The sequence below is a fragment of the Canis lupus genome, chromosome 17 (assembly GCF_011100685.1).
Source record: "Canis lupus familiaris isolate Mischka breed German Shepherd chromosome 17, alternate assembly UU_Cfam_GSD_1.0, whole genome shotgun sequence".
Taxonomy (NCBI): domain Eukaryota; kingdom Metazoa; phylum Chordata; class Mammalia; order Carnivora; family Canidae; genus Canis; species Canis lupus.
This window is the reverse complement of record NC_049238.1, coordinates 55058030-55080950: the sequence shown is the minus strand read 5'-3', so window position 1 is coordinate 55080950 and position 22921 is coordinate 55058030. Positions and strand designations below refer to the sequence as shown.

The window sequence follows — 22921 nt, the reverse complement described above, 5'->3', positions numbered from 1 at the left end:
AGACTGTTTGGAACAGAGGTGGAGAGGCACCCATTAACCCCTGGGCATAGGACAGCCTTTGTGGATGACACCCTTTGAGGAGGAGGGAGATAGGTAGAAAGGCCCCTGACCCTATTTAGCCCAGTCCTGTGCTATCACTCCCTCCCTGGATGACTTCAGAAAGCTCTGTGTAATGGAAGAGTTTAGGAATCAGACAGAGACATTCTAATCTCAGGCCTGACACTAACTGTATGTCCTTTGGGACATAACTTCCCAAAAATAGTTTCCTCACTGGTAAAATAGTCAGAGTCATTGTGGGAATTAAATGAGAAAAGTGTTTGTGAAGTTCCTGGCACGTGAGATAGTAAATGGCTAGTATTGTTTTTTATATGGATGGCATCGGTGCTTAATAATCATTTGTTATGATTAATGCATGTATATAGCACTTCCTAAAACTTGCACAATTTCCTGGCCACACCAGGGCTGGCTTCCTCTGAAGTTAGAGAGGCTGGGGCAGGAAGCCACAGGACACTGCCTCCTAATAAATGCTGCTGCATCTTTGGACACTGGATAAGCCAAGCAGGCATGTGCTTATGGCACCCAAACAGTAGACTTAACAAATTGTTTGAAAAATATTTGAGAGAAAGAGCAAGATTTTTGTTTTAATTGTAGTCATCTCAGAAACGGCTGTTGGCCTTTCTTATTTTTATTTTGTGGTTTTCAATTGCTTTTATTTTTACATAAGGTGGGGATACCAATCTCTGCCTATCTCAGTCTGGCCACTGAGATCAGCAAGACATTGTAGAAAGAGGACAGGCTTAGTTCCAGACGAGATTGCGTTTGATACTATCTTCACTGCTTGCTAGATATGGGGCTGTAGGCAGCCATTTACTCCCATGGAGCCTCTTCCTCCTCATTTATTAAATGGGCATAATGGTAATTCTTACCTCTCATGGTTCTTGGCAGGCTTAAAACAAGTCACTATACCTGAAGCACTTAGTATAAAGTGTTTCCTTTCCTCCTGGTGCTCTGATCTGCAGTCTTTCCAAAGGATTCTAGTTCATAACAGCTATCGATAACATTAAGACTTAACATAGGGCAGGGCGGGTACTGTTAAGCTCTTTACCTACCTTGCATCATCCGTCCTTTCAGGGATAAACGGAGGGGGCTGCTACTATCATTAACATCTTCATTTTACAGATGAAAAACGATTTGCCCAAGGTCACATATCCAGGAAGTGGCACAGCTATAACTTGAACCCAGACAGCCTGATATCCATTCTCAAATACCAGCTGCTTCCCACATTGTTCCTTCATCTAGCCTGGCCCAGCATCCTTCCGAATTTCTTCTCGTGGAAACAACTGCTATCTCCAAACCTCTTCTCTTCTCTGGCAAGAGCGGTGCTCAAGTTGGTGTCAGTTTAAAACTACCTGTTACCACCTTTACGCCCTGTGCTGTGGTGTCCTTCTAGACAGCTGGGTTCCAGCCCACGCTGAGCGACCATTGTTTGAAAGGCTCTAGGATGCTCTCTGTGCTGCTGGAATGTATAGCACTTGCCTTACTGAGCCATTTCAGAAGATAGTTCATTTCCCAGGCTTTATCCAGTGGTACTGGGACATCCCAGATTCATAGTTTCTGTAAAGAATCCTTGCCTTGACAGAATTACCTGTAATCTCACATTCCAAGAAATTTCTGCTCCTATGGCACTGGGCAATGGAATAGTCCTCCCCCTGTGTGAAAAAAAAAAAAAAAAAAAACACTCAGATTTTGGCTTGCTCCTCTTTTATGGTGCCTCTTTTCCCATGCAAGTCAGAGCTGTCATAGTGATTAAACCTCAAGGGCTAGAGAGTACATTTTCAGTAAGTAGCTGGGTCTTCCAACTTCAAAGTACAAATCTGTGACTGTTTCAATTAACAGAATTCTCTATCAATAGATAACTGCTTCAAACCCACCTCCTAGAGCCCTTTTATCCTTTGGCTCACCAAATTACACAAGAGCCACTGGTGGTTAAGAGATTGGAGAATCCTACCAGGCCAGATTATGTTTCCTAGAACATAGCTTTTTGAGCTAGTATTTGTTTGTGAGTTTGAATACAGATTTCTTTCTTTTTTTTTTTTTTTTTGAGAAGAAATATGTATATGGTGTTGCTTGTTAATTAAATTTCATTGAATCACTTTTGATCATTGTTTATTCACCTAAAAAGTGTTTATTGATTGCTTTTTGGGTGCAATGGCTAGGTCCTCCTGGTTTTTTAAGTTCTAGATAGTTTTTTATTCCTCTTTTTGATTTGATGAGGGGAGGATTTAATCATTATACTCCTTCCATCTGTCACATCTTTAATGCAACCTTAAATGGGCTAGAGCCTGTAGCAGGTCCCTGGGGTACTCCACACTTGCCTACTTTCAATCATTAAATTCTCTAAGAGATATTCCAGCAAATTCTCTACCTTTGGGCTCAGGGCCAACACATTAAAATTAATTCGGTAGCAAAATTACCAAACTAAGATATGTCATTACCATTTCATTCCCCCCATAAACTGTGTTAATCATGTATGTTTTCTGAAAAGTAATTTTTCAATTCCACTTTAATGGCACTTTATAAACTACCATCAGATTTATTCTTGTTCTAACACAATTACATTTACTCCAAGATTTTATTGAGAATCTCTGCATTTTCATTGCCGCCTTTTTCACTGGCTCCCATTTCTCCAAAATTTAGATGTGATAATCCTGCCGAATGTTTCTTACTCCCACAATCCTTTTGGATAGAACCATTATCTCAAACAGTGCCTTGGTTTCTAATGATTTCCATTCATTCATTTATTCATTCACTCAACAAGTGCTATTTTTCTTTGTAGAAATGTGGCACTAAACACTCGTCTTACTTGACTCAGGCTGCCATAACAAAACATTATAGACCGGGTGGCTTAAAAAAAAAAAAAAAAACAGAAATTTATTTTCTCACAGTTTTGGAGGCTGGAAAGTCCTCCCCAGGCTTCAGGTGGCCTCACCTCTAAGGCACCATCTGTGGCCTTCTGTCTGGCCTGTTGAAACAGAGGCAATGGCCCCATCCTTTGAAACCAAGGACATTTCAAGGAGCCCTAAGGATCTCTCAACCTCCTTTAGGGTTATTCTTCCCTTTTCTGGAAGAATAGCACACATTTATGGCTAGATAGCTCTACTGTCCTGTCCTGCAGGATCTAAGAAATCTGACAGCCTTCCATCATTTTGCCTCATTTTTTCTATTCCCTTTAATTTCTCTGTTCCCGTTTGGTACTGCTGCTGATGGTATTCCTCTATTCCTGGCTTCTGCTGAGGTGGCTGATTAAGCCTAGGAGTAGCACCTATGTTCCTCTTTATCATATGGCTGAGCAGCCACACTCTTAGTGTTCTCTTCCAAACAGAGTTCTCATTTTTTGCAATTTGGATAGGTTGAGAATTTTCCAAATCTTCAAGTTATGGTTCTTTTTTTTTTTTTTTAATTTACTTATTTAGTTACTTATTTAGAGAGAGAGAGAGAGAGAGAACATGTGGGCACCCATGAAGGGTGGGAAGCAAAGGGGGGAGGGAGAGAAATCCTCAAGCAGACTCCCTGCTCCCTGCTGAACAGAGAGCCCGACACAGGGCTCAATCCCAGGACCCTGAGATCATGACCTGAGTGGAAACCAAGAGTCAGCTGCCTAACTGAGCCACTCAGGCCTCCCTGGTTCTTTTTTACTTAACAATCTCTTCTTCAATCCATCTCTCTTCTTTCCCACACTTTATATAAGCAGTCAGGAGTAACCAAGATACTCCTTCAAACCTTTGCTAGGCATCTTAGCTAAATATCGAATTCCATCACTTGTAAATTCAACCCTCCACAAAACACTAGAACATAGTTCAGCCAAGTTCTTTGCCACTTTGTAACAGGATGGCCTTTCCTCTAGTTTCCAATGACCTGTTCCTTGTTTCCATCTAAGCCCTCACCAGAATCTCCCTCAACGTCCCTATTTCTGGCATATACCTTAAAACGTTTCCAGCCCCTACCCATTACCCAGTTCCAAAGCCTCTTCTTAGGTATCACTTCTCAGTACCAAAATTTGTATTAGTCAGGGTTATCCAGAGAAACAGAATCAATAGGATTGTGTGTGTGTGTGTGTGTGTGTGTGTGTGTGTGTGTGTGTGTGATGAGAGAGAGAAAGAGAGAGAGAGATTTAGAAGGAATTGGCTCACATGATTATGGAGGCCGAGAAATCCCAAGATCTGTTATCAGCAAGCTGAGATGCAGATGGTTTAGTTCCAATCTGAGTCCAGAGGCTTGAGAATCAGGAAAGCCAATGGTGTAGTTCCAGTCCCAAAACTGGCAGGCTCAAGATCCAAGAAGACAGTGTGTTTCAGTTCTAGTCCAAAGGCAGGATAAGACTAATGTCCCAGCTGAAAGCAGTTATGTGGTAGGAGTTCCCTCTTAGGCTTTTTATTCTATTCAGGTCTTCCACTGATTGGATGAGCCCCCCCCCCCATATTAGGGAGGGTGATCTACTTTACTCGGCCTACTGATTAAATGTTAATCTTACCCAGAAACATCCTCACAGATACCTCAGAATGTTTGACCAAATGTCTGGGCACCCCATGGCCCAGTCAAGTTGACACATAAAATCAACCATCATAGCATTATAGGATTTACAAAAACCATTAAGACAGTTTCTGTCCTTGGAAAGCTTACAAATTTGTTCTGGGCACAGACGACACACAAGGTAGAAGGAGACAGCTGCTATAATAAAGGCAAGGGAAAGTGTTATGGGAGAGTAGAGAATATATTAATTTTGTCTTGGCAGATCAAAAGAGGGTTTCATGCAAGGGCTGCCATCTGAATAGCCTTGAATATAAGTAGAATTTGGATAACCGGTGATGAAGGAGAGGAGGAAACTATAAATTGTAGGTGCAAGATGAACGGGGGTGTGAAGATGCATAGTATAATTGTATAACCAGTACTAGCCTGGAATGTTTTAGATATTAGTCTATCAAGTAAAAATAATTGAAAAGCAAATTAAATCTTTAAAGTAGTGTTCAAGAAAATGCCAAGACAGGGGATGGGATGTGTTGCATTCATATTATACAGCAAAACTTCATACTATCCTCCTCTTTCGTAATTCCTCTCCCAAATCTCCCACATGAATGACCACCACGCATGGCAGCTGCTCCAAAGTCTCTCTTCTCCCACACTCTAATGCCCTCATAACATCCTCCTATAATTTTCCTGCCATCAGTAACTCTGTTTTTTCTAATATAAATCCATCTGGCTCAGTTTCTCCAGGGCTGTCCCTCATCCATTACCTTCACCTACTTTCCAAAGGACTAGGAGCCAATTAGTTCCAATCCCTGAGGGGCAAGAAGAGGTGAAATGCTAAGGATATCCTTATGTTCATAATGTTTCTTTCTGAAATCTGAAAAATATCATGTATACTTTGCTTACGTATTTTTCCAGCGAAGGCAGAAAATGAATAAATCACTTGATATACATAAACAGTAGAGACTATGAAAGGATGTAGCAGGAAATGAGACTGGAAAGGTGGCAAGAAGAGCTAATATCTACGGGGCAATCACCGTGTGCCATGCAGTATTTATACCATGTAGCATTTAGCTTTGAAGGCCATGCTGGTTCGTCTGAACTTTAGTCCACAGCCCTTGGGAACCATGAAGGATCAGTGATTATAAAACTGACATGTCCAAATTGTGTTTTAAGGTCTACCTGTAGGATTAATGCAATTTTACAAAATAGAGTGGATGGAGGCAAGAATGAGAGGCAGGAATACCAATAAGGAAGCTAAGAAGTACAGTTGAGAAGTACCCAAGACTCATCAGTTTGGACTTCTGGGGTTGTAAGAAGGAGAGATTTGTGCAGACTGTTTTAAGATAGTGTTGTTTAAAGGTTACTCAGTGGAAACTAGACTTGAAAACTCTCAGGATCTAAGACAGCTCTAGGGATGGAGGACTCTCTTCATCTTTCTCTCTCATGTCCTCTCCCACACACTTCTTTGTAACTGTTCCACTCTCCTCTTGGACTCAGATACCCCTCCTCTCCTTCACTTCACATCCAATCACAGGAGGAGCCTCTCACGAAGATTCAGTTAATTAAATCACCTCTCTAGACATTCCCAGTCAGCAGCCTTCAATGAGGAAAGAACAGTTGGCTAATTCCTCACAGTCTGCTCAGGCCATCCACTGGGCAAGTCAGGGAGAGGCCGTGGACATGGCTGGCATAATTTATATTTCTATTACTGGTATGTTTGGAGAGGAGAGGCTGGCTTCTATCTTAAGCCAAAAATCAATTTAATTAATTCTTCATTATACCATTGCTTGCACTATAACCTTAACCACGTCACTTATCTCGTCTTTGCTTTGGTTTCTTCATTCATTCAAATGGAATACAAGAAACCCCACTTTAGAATTTAGCATTCTTCCGAACTGCTGGCCACATTTAGTTAACATGAGGTTTCACTTCTGTGCCACTTCTGGTTAACTAAGAATAACAATACCTTATGTGTGTAATTACAGTTTGCAAATCAAGTTCACATCCATTTGATTTGATCCACACAAGAACCCTTCCTTTAAGGTAGGTAAGACAGATATCATTACCTCCATTTTTTGAGACCCAGAGAGGTTACATGACTTATTCAAGGTCATACAGCTATCAAGTGACAAAGCCAGGACTTGAATTCTCATCTTCAAACTCAAAGTTCAATGTGTTCTCCCCTTGTTTCCTCTCAAGGCTTGGGTTGCTTGTTCTCAAAGAGCAGATCTCCTCTAGATATCAAGGCTGCTGTCTTCTTGTTCTTTCTATCCTTATTTCTTCTTCTTTTTTTAATGCCTCTCCTGTTCTTCTATATTTCTAATATAATACAGTATAATACAGAAGTCTCTGTTCGGAATTTAGTAATGAGGGGTTTGGTTGTCGACATTCCAAAATTTCCCTTGGCATTGACCCTTGCTTCCTGAATTACAGGGAGACACTCCATTACAGTCACCACTCTCACCTCCGCTGGAAACATTGGGGAGGATGGAATCCTGAGCTGCACTTTTGAGCCTGACATCAAACTTTCTGATATCGTGATACAGTGGCTGAAGGAAGGTGTTATGGGCTTGGTGCATGAGTTCAAAGAAGGCAAAGACGACCTGTCAGACCAAGATGAAATGTTCAGAGGCCGGACAGCAGTGTTTGCTGATCAAGTGATAGGTGGCAATGCCTCTCTGAGGCTGAAAAATGTGCAACTCACAGATGCTGGCACCTATAAATGTTACATCATCACCTCAAAAGGCAAAGGGAATGCTAACCTTGAGTATAAAACTGGAGGTGAGTTACTTTTGGAAAGAGGGAAAGAGAGTACCCAAAGGTAATTGGGGCTAAAGACCATGGGTTGCTGCTGAAATATGTTATGGTTATGACTGATCCATAAGACATAGACCATTCTGGCAGCAGCCATTCTTGCCATCCAACACCTGCACCAACTCCAAAAATAGCTCCCTATAAGATTAGGTCTTCTCTTCTGGATTTTTCAGGTATAGCCTTTTCTGGATTTTCAGGTATATTCCCTGAAATATTTTGCCAAAATAAACGTGGTCTCTTTTATGGTAACCTTGGTTATTGCTAGTAAGAGAAAACTGATCTGGCCTGAGACTTTTCTATGCTAAGTGGACCCTGGCCCAAGTCTGAAATCAGTACCTCCAGGGACTCATGTGAGTGGAACCCATTTTAGGAGAAGTTCAAAAGGAACTAACCAAAAACAATATTGTTCTATAAACTTACTAATCCTCTTCCAGTGAAATCCACCCTTCCTTATTAACTCAGCTTGGTGAATTTATGTATAAGGAACTCAGATAGGTATTGAGAGGAATAAAAAGATGATTAAGAAAACTAGGTGACTGTCCCACTTCTTACAGAGCTCACAGTACACAACTTATAGAGTTGCGGGCTGGGGCAGAGATAAGAAAAATAGGTAATGATAGGTAATAATAGGTAATAATAATTGGTCAAGTCCATCAAATGCTTTTAAAAGAAATATAGAGTGATTTGGGGATTCAGAGAGATTCACCCAAATGCATCGGGAAGGAAGGGATAGGAGAGTCCCCACGAAGAATTCGGCATTTGAGAAAGGCCTTTGCAAGATAGGCAGAAAGTATCCTGAGGCCTCCTGGCCTACACCAGTCTGCAGAGGCCTTTCTTGGACACTTCATAACGTGTGTTTCTATGATGGAAAGCACAGACCTAGAGCCAGAACTAGGCAAGTACTAGGGCCTTGGCAAAGCAGCCTCACCAAGACTCAGTTTCTTCACCTTAAAACAGGGACTAGCAGGGTCACATCAAAGGGACACTGGAGCCATCTGAAAGAGCTTCCAGTGGCAAAGCTAGAACAATTCGAACAACAAAATAAACTGCATAGTATTAAATGAAAACTGCAGGTATAAAATACACATGAATCCATACTTCCATAAATACAAGCAAGCTGATACAAAGCGTCTTCACAGATGAACTCCAAATAATGCACTCAGATCTCCCTACTCCAGGAGGTGGAGCTTAGTACTTCCTCCCTCCCCCATGATCACACTCTGGGTGTGTTTTTCTTAGTGAAGTCCAGCTTCCAGAGAACCCTGGCAAGCACTGCCTCAGCCAGGTGATCAAAGTTAACATTATCAGTGATAAGTCATATTGACAGTATGCATTCTGATGTGATATGATGAGAAGGGCACTTTTTCTCCTATGCCTTCCTCTTCAAAACCCATAGCATCAATCTAATCATGAGAAAAACCTCAGATAAATTCCAATAGAGGGGCACCCTACAAAATACCTGACCTGTACCACTCAAACTATCAAGATCATGGAAAGGACGGAAAGATCGAGAAACTCTCACAGATCAGAGGGACCCAAGAGGACATGCCAACTCAATGCAATACAGGATCCTGGGACAGATAAAGGACATTAGTGGAAAAACTGCTAAAATACAGATAAAGTTTGGAGATGAGTTAATAATTATATACCAATGATGGTTTCTCAGTTTTGACAAATGTACCATGGTTGTTTAAGATGTTCATATTAGGGAAAGCTGTGAGGTGTTTATAAGAACTCTCTGTTCTATCTTGGCAACGTTTCTATAAATCTAAAATTATTGGGATCCCTGGGTGGCGCAGAGGTTTAGCGCCTGCCTTTGGCCCAGGGCACGATCCTGGAGACCCGGGATCGAATCCCACGTCAGGCTCCCGGTGCATGGAGCCTGCTTCTCCCTCTGCCTGTGTCTCTGCCTCTCTCTCTCTCACTGTGTGCCTATCATAAAAAAAAAAAAAAAAAAAAAAAAAAAATCTAAAATTATTCCAAAATTAAAAGCTTATTTTTTATTTTATTTATTTATTATTTATTTATTTATTCATTCATGAGAGACACATACAGAGAGAGAGAGAGAGGCAGACACATGCAGAGGGAGAAGCAGGCTCCCTGCAAGGAGCTCGACATGGGACTCTATCCCTGGTCTCCAGGATCATGCCCTGGGCCGAAGGCAGGCACTAAACCGCTGAGTCCCCCGGGCTGCCCAAAAGCTTATTTTTAAAATGATGATTATAATAGATATCCCTAGAACTGCTATGAGGATCAAATGAAATAATGTCTGGAATTTAGTACCTGGCACGGAGCCCACCCTCAATAAATGGTGGTTCATTGTCACGTAAAGGTAATTCCTTACATCATCTCCTAGGAGCTCATTCCCTGCCTGCATGAGTCTCATCTCCTCTGCTAGGGCAAAGCAAAGGCTTTCCTTTCACCACTCACTCCATTCCAGCACAGTCCCAGGCAAAGGAAAGTGCTAAATAAATTAATTAATTGGATCTTGCCATTTGTCATAGTAAGGATTTTATAGTCAAAAGTTCAGGCCTTAACATTTTCCCACAAATATCTCATTGCCTGGATATTAGAGGAAGCTAGTCTTAAATTCATTTAGTCTTAAAGTTCATTTACCTCCCCAATAAGGAGGATTATCTTAGAAGAAAACAAATGACTGTCTCTACTCCTGGATACCAGGGCTGGAGTCTCCACCCAACCAAAATCCAAACCCTGTGAAAACAAGGCCTGTGTATGGAATTTCTGTGGGTGACAGGTGAATGCTGTTTGTTTTTTCTTTCTCCCTCTCCCTCCCCACCCTAACTTTATCCTCCAGGCAGAAAAATAACATAAAATCCAAGAGACTTCACAGGTGCCTGAGAAAATGCCCAATTTCCTTAAAGAATAAACATTTTATGATCAACTTTATCCTTTAAGGGATGAACTGGCACTCCTCTTAGTTGGAGAAATCTATCTGTTATAACAATTCCAGCCACATGGGCCTGGACTTTTCTTTGTGGGAAGGTTTTTAAGTACAAAGTAGTTTCTTTATTTGATATATTTGATAACAGTATACAATATTGAGCTAATCAGGTTATCTATTATTGAATGAACTTCACTTATACCTAGAACTTAGGTCTTTGGAGTTTGTGATTTTGGCCAAAGGGTTGCACAAATCATTATTTGTATCTATAATAAAATGGGCCATACACAGAGGGTCCACTGGGGAAGTACTGAGTCATTTCTTTCTTTTTTTTTTTTTAAGAATTTATTTATTTATTCATGAGAGACATAGAGAGAGAGAATGGCAGAGACACAGGCAGAGGGAGAAGCAGGCTCCATGCAGGGACCCCAATGCAGAACTCAATCCTGGAACTCCAGGATCACGCCCTGGGCCGAAGGCAGGCGCTAAACCACTGAGCCACCCAGGCGTCCCAACTGAGTCATTTCAATGGTGGAAATGACTGTTTTTAAGACCTAGCACTTCAAAGGCAATATTGTTTTATCTGTATGATCTTGACATCTGCCCTTTTGACCTCCAACCCTGCAGCCTTCAGCATCCCAGAGGTGAATGTAGATTACAATGCCAGTTCTGAGAACCTACGGTGTGAGGCTCCTCGATGGTTCCCACAGCCTACAGTAGTCTGGGCATCCCAGGCTGACCAGGGAGCCAACTTCTCAGAAGTCTTCAATACCAGCTTTGAGCTGAACTCTGAGAATGTGACCATGAAGGTTGTGTCTGTACTCTACAATGTCACAATCAACAACACATACTCCTGTATGATTGAGAACGACATTGCCAAAGCTACAGGAGATATCAAAGTGACAGGTGAGTTTCTCCATGCTTTTGGTATGGGTTTATTGGGGCGAAAATCGAATCTAAATTAAAATCTAATTTGTTTTAACAGATACATTATGTATTGGGGCATAGAAAGCTCTAGAGTCCTCTTCATGGAGATCTTGACCACAATTATATTTGGGATTGCATTACATAACAAGACTAACACAAAACAATATTTATGGAATATAGGTCAAAAATCACAATGAGGCTTCATCTTATATGCCTTCTCATTGACTGGGGGTAGTTGCCTGGAGAGCAAGTATTTAGGATTCTATGGCCCTGTCTAACTCAATAGGACTGCTTTGGGGAAACAATGGGGAAAATGACAATCATCTGACATACTTGTTATATTCAGCTCATAGTCTACATCCCACACCAACCAAAACTGATTTGGTTCTAGCCTGCCTTTGAGATGACTTTTGATCTGAAGATTAAAAGTCTTAGGGTCTAACTCTGACTTAGTCTTATTCAGTCCATCTAGGACTGGCTCACGATCCCACCAATATTGGTCCAGGATTAATTGAAGAGCTCTAGGTTGAACTGGCCTCACAGGCTCAAAACACTAGGTAGGACTTAGAGAGGCCCAACACCCTAGCTTCCCTACCTTAGTGCATAAAAAAGCTAAGGTTGAGCTAGTATCAAGAATATACACAGACTGGATTGTGACTTTTAAGACCATCTTTACTGCAGATGAATTAAATTAAATCAATCATGGAGGGAGTATGTCAGAAGAACCACTGTCTTATATCAAGACCAGAACCAGGTGGAATACCTTGCACATTTAAACACCCTATAAATGTTTGCTGAATTTAACTGAATAAATCATAATTTTGTCAGCTTACTTTTTAATTTAAAATTATATATATGAAAAGGCAATCTATGAAATGGGAGAAAGCATTTGCAAATCATATATCTGATATACAGAATACATAAAAAATTCCTACAGCTCAACAACAAAAAAATCTAATAACCCAATTTAAAAATGGACAAAGGCCTTGAATAGACAGTTCTCCCAGAAAATAAACAAATGGCCAACAAACATAAGAAAAGACGCTCGATATCACTAATCATCAGAGAAATGCAAATCAAAATCACAGATCCCCTCACAACCATTAGGATAGCTAACATTAAAAAGAAAAAAAAAAAACAAACAAACAAACCTGGAGGGCAGCCCTGGTGGCTCAGCGGTTTAGCACCACCTTCAGCCCAGGGCCTGATCCTGGAGACCTGGGATCGAGTCCCACGTGGGGCTCCCTGCATGGAGCCTGCTTCTCCCTCTGCCTATGTCTCTGCCTCTCTCTCTCTCTCTCTCTCTCTGTGTGTCTCTCGTGAATAAATAAATGAAATTTTAAAAAACTGGAAAACTACAAGTGTTGGTGAGGATATGAAGAAATTGGAACACTACACATGTTGATGAGATTGTAAAATGGTGCAACTGCTATGGAAAGCAGTATGGAGATTCCTCAAAAAATTAAAAATAGAATTACCATATGATCTAACAATACCATTTCTGTGTATATATCCCAAAGAATTGAAAGCAGGTTCTCAAAGAGATATTTGTACATCCATGTTCATAGCAGCATGATTCACAATAGACAGGAGATGGAAGCAACCCAAAATGTCCATAGCAGATGAATGAACAAACAAAATGTGGCACATTAGGGCACCAAGGTGTCTCAGTCGATTAAGTGTCTAACCCTCAATTTCGGCTCAGGTCATGATCTCGGGGCCCTGAGATCTAGCCCTGTGTCAGGCTAAGTGCTAGGTGTGGAACCTGCTTAAGATTTTCTCTTTCTCCCTCTCTCCCTCTCTCCCTCTCTCTTTCTCTCTCTCTCCCTCTCTCCCTTTATTCCTCTGCCTCTCCTGACCCCCTCATTCACCTGCACTCTCCCTCTCTCTTAAAAAAAAAAAAAAAGTGGTATATACATACAATGAATATTCTTTACCCTTAAAAAGGAAGGAGATTCTTTCACATGCTACATGAATAAATTTTCAGGATATTATGCTAAGTGAAATAAGCCCATCCAATAATTAGTCTATGATTCTACTTACATGAGATATCTAAAGTAGTAGTCAAATTCATAGAAACAGAAAGTAGAATGGTGGTTACCAGAAGCTTGTGGGGAGTGGGGAAACAAAAGGAGTTGTTTAATGAGTACAGAGTTTCAGATTTTCAAGATGAACACGTTTTGGAAATCTGTTTCATAATAATGTGAATACACTTAAAACTGCTGAATGGTACGCTTACAAAATGGTAAAGATGGTAAATTTTATGTTTTTTACCACAATAAATAAGCAACAACAACAAAAAAGCATACATAGGAGAAAAAGAGAGCTCTTCCACCATCCTAAGGAACAAATTGGTGACTACTGAAAAGAATGCTCTTAGTTGACTCTAACAGAAAACCAACTCAAATAAGCCTAAGTAAATGGAGAATTTAATAAAAGAACATTAGGATTATCTCATGGAACCAAGAACAGGAAGTGCAGTTTGGCTTCAGGAACTACTGGAACCAGGAATTTAAAACTCCATTGGGATTTTCAACTATTTTCTTGTTACTCTCTAATTTACTTTCTTTTGTTTTAGTCTATAGGGCAGAATGTGATTCCCGAGAGTTCTTAGCTTTCAAAGTCTTTCTCATTCAATAGAGGAACCAGAATGAGCCTTAATCCCACAGTCTTATTCCACATTCCCAGAAAGTCTCAACTTGGGTCAGTTGCCCACACATAGACCAATAAGGCAGTACCTGGGAAGGCCTTCCCAGAAGAAAAAGGGGGAATGAAGCATTGGGCATTTAGCACAATGGGTGGTAAAGATAGTATCTCATTTAGATCTCAATAAATATCTCCAAACTGTATAAATAATGGCTTCTAAAAGAAAGGACAATAACTGAAGAAACTACAGAAATTGAACACACCTTTTATTCAGTGAGCAGATTCTTTTTCCATCTATGCTTATTGAATACATCAGGATAAGTGTCCCATGTATGAGTACTAGGACTAAATACAATATGGTAGTAGGATATAGCTCAAAATTCAGAAAATAACACAATCACTTCTTGCCATGTACAAAGTAAGTACTCCATACATGTTTTTAAACAATTGGATGAGACAGCAGAGTTTACATCTCATATTCTCTGACTATACTGCTAATTTACGTCATTCATCAATAAGGATCTATTGTGCGCCAAATACGTACAAAGCAATTTTTTAAGTCCCATGAAATACTGAGGTGAATAGCATAAATGTTGTAAGAGCAGCTAATCACAGTGTAGATACGGTGTCTAGTTGTTAATTATGACTGTGGCTCAGTCGTTGAGGCAGAGTTCAAGTTGGGCTCTGAAGAAGAATGGTTTCAATAGAATAGGAAGGTATGAAGTCAGGAGCCTATGTCAGTTGTTCAGAGGAGAAATTATGAGGGCTTTAACTGGGGCAGAGGCAATGGAAAAGAAGGGAGAAGAATCAAAAGCTAATGAAAAAAATCATCTTGGTGACACAAATACTAAGGACAAGAAAAAGAGCAATCAAAATGGGTCTGATCTTTCTACCAGGTTGCTTAGGAAGTTAGGAATACCATCAACCACAGACTAAAACGTAGGAGAAGCGGTATGGAGATGAGGGTTTTGGAGATGTTGAATTGAAAGTGCCTGTTGTCCACGTAGGTAGAGATGTCCAATGCTTAGCACATTACCCAGCATGTGATAGTATTCTCCCTAAAACTTTCCAACCTACTCTATATATTTCCCCCTGTGAGAAGAGACCCCACCAATATAACCCTTCTAGTCTTCTTCTTCATCCTTCTCCTCCTCCTCCCCAGAGGAAGAGGAATTAATTTGATTAGTGACTTTACTAGGAGAAACTGGACACAAATAGTTTAGCTCCTTCTTTTCCTTTTCTCTAGCTAACCCTCAATTTCTCAGAAACAGAACCTAGCCCTTGCAGCAGGAAGCCTGCCCCAATCTGGTGCTACCTATCACTGGGACAGTCTGGGCTGCAGCCCATCTGCCTACAGACAAAGCTTCATCTTCTATTATCAGACTTACCAATGATAGAGATGATATTTTGGTCTTCCAGTTGCCTCACTCTATCTTACTCTTTAATTGATTCAGAACTCAGCTGGGGAAGAGGATATTACTTACTAAACTCCTTTGAGCCCCAAAAGCATGTGCTCAATATAATTACTGAATAATTAAATTTTTAACAAACATATATAGTAGCAACTAAAAATCCAGATGTGGAACTCAGGACAGACTTCAGACTAAGATGGTGGGTTTGGAAATGGTCAGCTTATTGGGCTTGAGTGGGGTCCCTCTTATTGTTGTTACAGGTGGTATTTGTCGAGTGCTTATTACATGCCAGGTCCTGTTGTCCTGTTCTAAGTCCTTTACATGTATTAACTGATTAATCCTCATAAGAACTCTGTGAAGTCCATTATTATTTTAGCCTTATTTTCCAGGCAAAGAAAATGAGGCACGTATAGGTTGAATAACTTGCCTAAAGTCACACAGCTAGTAAGTGTGAAAGCTGAAATGAACTAAACGAGATTGGATTGTCCGGGAAGAAAACAAAATAAAAGAAGAGTAATCTCATTTCTTCACTTCTACCTTTCTCTTCAAAATGAGAATAATACTTTTGAATCACTTTGTAGTGGTGTGGTGAAGCAAATGACATAGAACCTGTAAAGGTCACTGCCTACAGGCAAAAGTGTGTCTGAAACCAAGCACTGGCCATGACCACTTATCCTATTCTTTATTTGGTAAGCAATAACAATGTTTTTATTGGTCTCGTTTTTCATGTGGCTGAGTGTTCACTGGAATGGACAACAGAAGGGAACTTTCTCTGAAGAAAGAGAAAGCTCTAATATTAAGCCAGTTACAGAGAAGTAGAGAAAAGGGTACAAAATTGCCTCCAAACTGGGGTATAAGTTGTATTAGAAACAACTTAATTCTGTTTTTCAGGTGCTTTTCTTTGCTAAACCGGCCATGTGAAGAAGACATCCAGCTTCTCCTCTGTGACCCTGAACCTTTTTCTCTCCCTTTGCAGACTCTGAGATTAAAAGGCGGAGTCACCTACAGCTGCTGAACTCAAAGGCTTCCCTGGGTGTCTCTTCTTTCTTTGCCATCAGCTGGGTACTCCTGCCTCTCTCCTCTTACCTGATGCTAAAATAAGCTGCCCTGGCCACACAGAAACATGCAAAGTCATTGGTATGACAGGTGAGATGAATCACGAATGGTGTGGGGATCGGATCTGTGTGTGCTTGTGTTCCTAACAAGAGTCAAGCAACCTCCAGCATCAGCCTCAGAAAGAAACACTTGACAATGCCAGGGCAGTGGGTACTATTCCTCCTGGTCTTGTGAAAGGTGAACAAAGAGCGTAGATCTCATGGATACACTTACAGCAAAAACAACTACGTGATGCAACTATTTGTGTAAATTCAAACCTCTTTTCATTTATTGAGTCATCCATCCACAAGGTGAAAAGAGAAAGAGAAAGAGATGTTTAGTCCCCATAGTTCCTCTGGATTTCAGTGCTATTTTACAAAGCATCATGCTGTGCACATAATCTCTCACACAGTGACCTCCTCCAGGTACCTCAACAAAGCTCCCATTGACCAGCAGTTTGACAAATGACTCACCAACTAGCCCCTCCTGCTGAGACTTCTCCCTGTCACTCAAGCATCCAATTATTGGTAGGATGCTGTTTTCTGAATATTGGTCTTGTGTGGAATTTGTATACAGCTGAGCTCACGAGGCTCCAGGCAGCAATGCCACATCATTCGGTGGCATCACCACCACGCCCTCAGGCTTACAAGCTTAGAACTATTTTTGTGCCCTTCTGTCCTTCATGTCCATTTGTTACCAAGCCCTATAGCATTTCCCTGTGCTGTCTTTCAGACTCATCCTAATCCAGCCTTCATTGTTTCATCTGCCAGATTAGTTCTAAAACCTTATACTTGCCCCTTCCTCTCCCTGTGTCCAGTGATAGGAAATAAGATGCCAAAATAAAATTATTCAAATGCTATTCTCATCACAGCATTCCTTTGCTCCAGAACCTAAGGTGACTCCCTGGGTACTATCACGTCAAAGTTAAAGTCCTCAGCCATGACGTCACAGCTCTCTGATAGTTTCTTTTCCTGAGCTTCCTACTTCTCTCAACTGCCTGCTGCACTCTCTGGCCTTGCTCCCTCTCATACTGCTCCTTTCTGGAAGTCTCCTCTACTCTATGACAATTCAAATCCACACTTCCTTCACCCATTTCAATCCAGTGCTTCCCAGCTTCTATAGCCCACTTTCCTGATGGTCCCTTTGGCCCACATCCCCTTGGCATGCATGAATAATGCACATATATTCCTTGCCTAGATTGTTAAGCAGGGCAGGCAAATCTGTTGATCTGCTTTTCCTTCTTTCTCCTGTTCTCCAAACACAACAGTGCGGTGCACAAAATGGACTTTTGGTAAAGAAACCCGCCCATTCCCACCTCCATGGTTGTCACTGGAAGAAAATTTCCCTGAGGAAGCTCTCTTGAGGATTTCACTGGTAGAAAAGGAACTCTTTCTTCTTTCCTTGATTCCCCACAACACTGTAAATGAATTTTTAATATCCTGCAACTAGATAATCTGACCTATAGGGAGTATAGCTTATTCATCTTCATCTTGTACTCCCTTTGAGCAGTAATTTGCAGCCTTGTTTAAAAGCCATGACATACAAGTAAGAGATGATGTTCACATGCAGTATGCATAGGTTATATACTGTTGCCTGATTAGCTACAGCTCTCCACCTCTTTCTCCCTAGAACTACAGAGAACCCTGGAACCTTAAATCATTTTTTAAAAATAAATAGATCATTACTTAGGAAACACATGAGTGACTGTTGGGGAAGGCCATTGAAAAGGCATAACTATCAGTTGACCCATGGGCTACACCCAGGTGATCAGAGGCTCCTCACCTCCACCCCTGTCCTTGGAACAAGGGTCCCACTTGCCTGTCTCACTCCCAGAGGCTGCTGCAAGGACATGGCCTTGAGATAATAATGTGGTGTCAAGAACACCTTGCACGGTATACGTGACTGAACCTAGTAAAGGCCCCTATAAAAAATTTTAAGACCTGTGGGGATCCACTCATCTTCTTGCTGCCCAAGACAAGCCTCATATGTAAATGCCCTTTGCTACTTGAAACTGCCAACCAATCTGGAGTGCCCTGCTTCTTTCTTCTGAGTCTTCCTGCCCTACAAGTAAGGGGTGTAGGGGTGCCGTCTCAGACTACACCTGGGGAGCTCCTGGGAGAGTTGCGAACCAAAGCTAATCACAATATTTGGGTCACACACATTCCTTGGTTGGAAACTCAGGCAGAAGTCATCTTTCTACTTCTACCTGGGAGTCTGCTCAGAGTTCATCTCTCAGTTCCTGTTTGCTCTCAGCATGATCCCCTTCCTTAAGAAGAGACTCAAGCCATCTCCTTTCCCCCAGCAACCCATAGTACCATGTGGTCTCAATAGGACATCCTCAAAATACTGGAAAACAAGCCCATTTCTTTTTTTTTTTTTTAAAGATTTTATTTATTTATTCATGATAGTTACACAGAGAGAGACAGAGAGGCAGAGACACAGGCAGAGGGAGAAGCAGGCTCCATGCACCGGGAGCCCGACGTGGGACTCGATCCCAGGCCTCCAGGATCGCGTCCCGGGGCCAAAGGCAGGCGCCAAACCGCTGCGCCACCCAGGGATCCCCAAACAAGCCCATTTCTAAACAAGAGATACCCTCATACGGTGGCAGAGACAACCGGTTCTCAATAAATGCTGAACGGTTATGATGATATCCTATTTCTGTTATTTTCAGAGTTCCAAGAAATCTGCAGAACTATTTTACCACAAGATATGACCTAGTTTTGTATTTCTAGGGGGAAATGAATTCATGTCTAGAAGTTTGGAGTGAACAAATAAGATCAAGAAGCAAAAAGAAGCCAAAAGCAACCCACAGAAGACTCCAATATAAACAAGATAAATCTATCTTCAAAGACATATATTAAAAGCTGGGAACATAATTCATCTGAACTGGATAAGTGTTAGGATTAAGTAAAATGCACATGGAGATAAGTGGATCTCCATATCTCAGGGACCTTCTCTTAGCCACCCCCCACCACCACCATCCAGGGAGTGACAGGATGAGATAGTGCCTCTCCCTTGTCTCTAAATCTTTATATTGTTATAATGTTGCTCTGAGTTCCAAGAAAGTTTTGACTGCAATACCTCCACTTCTTATAATCCATAAACTATAGTGGATATAGTAAGAAGCTGCTAATTAGCTGCCACTTCATAGTTCAGAGGTAGCTAAATTTTAGTTTGGGTCAAAGAATTCACTTTTCATTAGGATGCTTCCAAAAATGCCTTGGAATTGCCTCCTATCTGACAAATGCTAAAGAAATATGGAAAAGGTCCTAATTTTAACATAAAACATGTAGTTTAGAGACATTGGTTTTCTCAATTATGTCAGCATCTTCTTTTTAAAATAAACAAATGCCATTTTATTCCTCAGATGACATGCATCCTTAAGTGGCCCAGGAAAGGACCTCTCATCATCACTGTATATGGCATTATGCCATCACAAGGTTTGAGGTTTCAGCATTCTGTCTTGCATGGACAGCGATAACCTCAGCCTTCAACAGCATCTAGAGCAGTGGGACTTAGCTGGGGTGATTTTTCCCACCCCTTCCCCCCCAATACAGGACACATGTCTGGAAATGTTTGGAGACAATTTTAGTTGTCACAACTTGGGGGAGAGGGGAGGGTGCTAATGCTATAGACAGAACCTAGGGATGCTGCTCAACATCCAAAGCAGGATAGCCACCCACAATAAAGAATTATCCAGCCCCAAATGTCAGTCGTGCTGATACAAGAGAAACCCTGATGTAGAGTAGAAAAGATCTAGAAAAGAGGGGAGCAACCAAACCTGTTTGCTTCCTACAAATATACACTATCCTCTGTTCCTTTGGCTGCTGTGTCAGCACAGAGAGCCAGAGCTCAGTTTCAGGCAACCAGGAATTCCTGATGGGGTTATCTCCAGCTGGTTCCTTTCCATTCGTTCTACAGTACAAATCGGGTTCTGTGAAAACTTCCTGCGTTTTATCTCAAGCTCTCTCACTGTGAATTCAGGTCTCAGGATCCTGTCTAGTCCCACTCAAATTAAGGCAGCAAAAACATGTCCCTTCCTTGAAATACATGGAGACTTCTGAAAGCAGGGGCAATGAACCTTCAAAATGAGACCCTGAGGAATAAAGCTTTGATTAAGAATGTTCTGTTCACATCCCCCTTTTCCATACTTTTCATGTGTTGATGTCTGCCTCCCTTTGGACCCACCATGTCTGTATTCCATTTTGTTATAGAAAACTTAATTTTTGAGTTCTGACCCTTCATGAGGATTAAATACATATTTCCTATACTGTTGTCTGCCTGGTTTGTCAAAGGAAGTGAGCATAAGGGAAGATGGATAAAGGACTAAACTTTGGATCAAGTTCTAAAAATTAGCACATAACAGGCCTTCAATAAATGCTTGTTGAATGAAGAGATAAATGAATAGGAGCCTATGAGTATGGGCCAAGTGGCTGAGCCTAGTTTTTTAAGGAAACTCCATAGACTTTCCCAGCCTGCAACATGTTCATCTGGGAAAGGTCTTAGTGGCTTGAGGCAGTTAAATTTAGGAGAATACAAAAAAGCTGGACAAACCTATTGTTCTAGTGTCAAAAAAATCTGATTTTTACTATTCAGTAACTATCAACTTTTCAAATCTTAGAGGTGGAGGACCTCAAAATCATCTTTCCTAGTCCTTTCACTTTTCAGATGAAGACCCGGAGGCCCAGGGTGAAGTATATATAATTGTCTGCCCTCAGGGTATGTGACTTGCCAAAAACTGCACTGATAGTTGGAAGAGGGATAAAATCTATATAAATTTAGTTGCCAAAGGGCAAATTCTCAAGGGACTTCCAGAACAACTCTTCCCTGCTATATTTTCAGCTTGGTTCCAATCTGGAAAATCTGGTTTTCCAATCTGGTTCCAATCGGCTTTTTGCAAGAAGAGACCAATGCTGAACCAAATTGAAAGAGCAAATGGTAAGAGAAGAAACACTCCCAACCCAGGTTAATTCTTTGGCTTTGTCCATGAGCACATGGTAGATTCATTAAGACAACAGACATAATCATATCAGCTGAACACAAGAACCAGAATGTGATGCACACCACAAACATGTGGGGAAGCTCAAATTTGGATGCCAAAGGCTAAAACATTTCAGAAGTATTAACATATTTGACTGAACACATCAAACTTCAGTTGAGGCATCAGCTCCCAACTATACCCGTCATTTGAAGATTAAATGCATAGTGCATAGTGACCTCATGCTGTGCATTATTAATTGGGGGAAAGGGTTTACAGGGTGCATTATTGCATAATAAAGCTTCCGCTTGATGGCATATGTGGTATGCTTCAGGTCTATTGAGGAAGCGTAATTCCCAATCTCTCTCTGGCTGGGGAAGCCTCCACGCATCCAACTGGCTGCCCTAATTCAGATATCTTCCTATGTGCCTGAGCTCCTGCTCCTTCTGACTTGGTCTTATGGCCTCTTTCATGTCAGTCATCTCCAGGAGTCTCAGTATGAAAGCCATGAGTGAGAATTAACTGTCACAAAAACAGAGCATAAGCTATGCCTGCTCTCTCCTGTCTTTCTTTAAATTCTACCTACCCTCAGCAAAAATGCTTTCCCCATGAAGCTGTTTCTGAGCAGTTCTACACAACATGATTTTACTCTTGTCTTTGGTCTATACGTGCAATTTAGCACAAAATCACACTCTGTTTTATCTATTGGTTTTCACTGCTGTATGCTTGTACTCTCTTGAAGATGATGACAAAATAAAGATGAGGGTCCAGGCAGACAGCCCTTGGAAGTCTGCTCTTAAAAGGGGTCAAGCAGATACACCCAGGAAGCCTTCTTCCCTGATGGTGTTTGCTGGGACAGAGCAGGTAATTACAGTCTAGAAGGGGGCTCTGCACTTATCACTACAGGAGCCCCTGTGTCTACTGAAAGGTACGGCTCCCCCAGAAAATGATATGTCTGTGTCTTCTCAAAGTCATAACTTGACCTTCAGCATTATCTCTTCAGTTCCAATCTAACCATCTGGTCTAAGGCGTATCCTTAGCATTTTCAATTATAAGGTCCCTTACCCAAAACTCTAAACGTTTCAAGTAAGAACATTATGAATGCCTTGGTCCTATATCTCTTTTTTAGAACAAGCCAAAAGCGATGCTCAGTTAATCTAGCCTATGAGCAGTTCATAGCAGAATGAGAGCATTTCCCTTCTCTTTGCCCTCTATATTTGCAGTTAAGCAAACAGTTATTTGTAACTACTCATGTGTCATTCTAAGGAGAACGATTTAGGTTTTGATGGATACAATTCCAGGTCCTTATGGTACCTAATATGACTTTGATGAGTTGGTTCAGGTAGCCATAAAAGACACCAGTGGTGGGTCCAGGCCTCACACCTAGGGTAGGTGAGACCAGAAGCATGACAGGGCTATAGCATACAGACAGTAGTTTCTAATGAGAGGCAGTGGTGCCCCAGAAAAAGCCAAGTCAGAACCTGCTAAATGACGATCTGTGAGAAAAATGATAATTGTCTTCAGTTTCCTCTCCCTTCTCTTTTTCCTCCCACATGGCCTCAACTCTCCTCTAGGCCCTGAGTACTTGCTGTGTTTCCACCCTTCTTTCCATTAACTGCC

General features: G+C 41.3%; 1 protein-coding gene across 4 annotated transcripts in view; it reads left to right on the top strand.

The window, feature by feature from the left end:
* The window catches only part of VTCN1 (V-set domain containing T cell activation inhibitor 1), a 55268-nt gene extending 34674 nt beyond the window's left edge, over window positions 1–20594 (top strand). For 2 of the 4 annotated variants that reach the window (XM_038561885.1, XM_038561887.1), the window contains 4 exons: window positions 6961–7308; window positions 10871–11149; window positions 16205–16374; window positions 19056–20594. In XM_038561885.1, the coding sequence (XP_038417813.1) occupies window positions 6961–7308; window positions 10871–11149; window positions 16205–16329 (752 nt within the window). In that variant the 3' untranslated portion in view covers window positions 16330–16374; window positions 19056–20594. Of the gene's footprint in view, window positions 1–6548; window positions 6571–6960; window positions 7309–10870; window positions 11150–16204; window positions 16375–19055 lie in introns of those variants that run through there. The other 2 variants (XM_038561888.1, XM_038561886.1) reach the window with 2 other exon arrangements.
* The last annotated feature ends 2327 nt before the right edge of the window (window positions 20595–22921 follow it).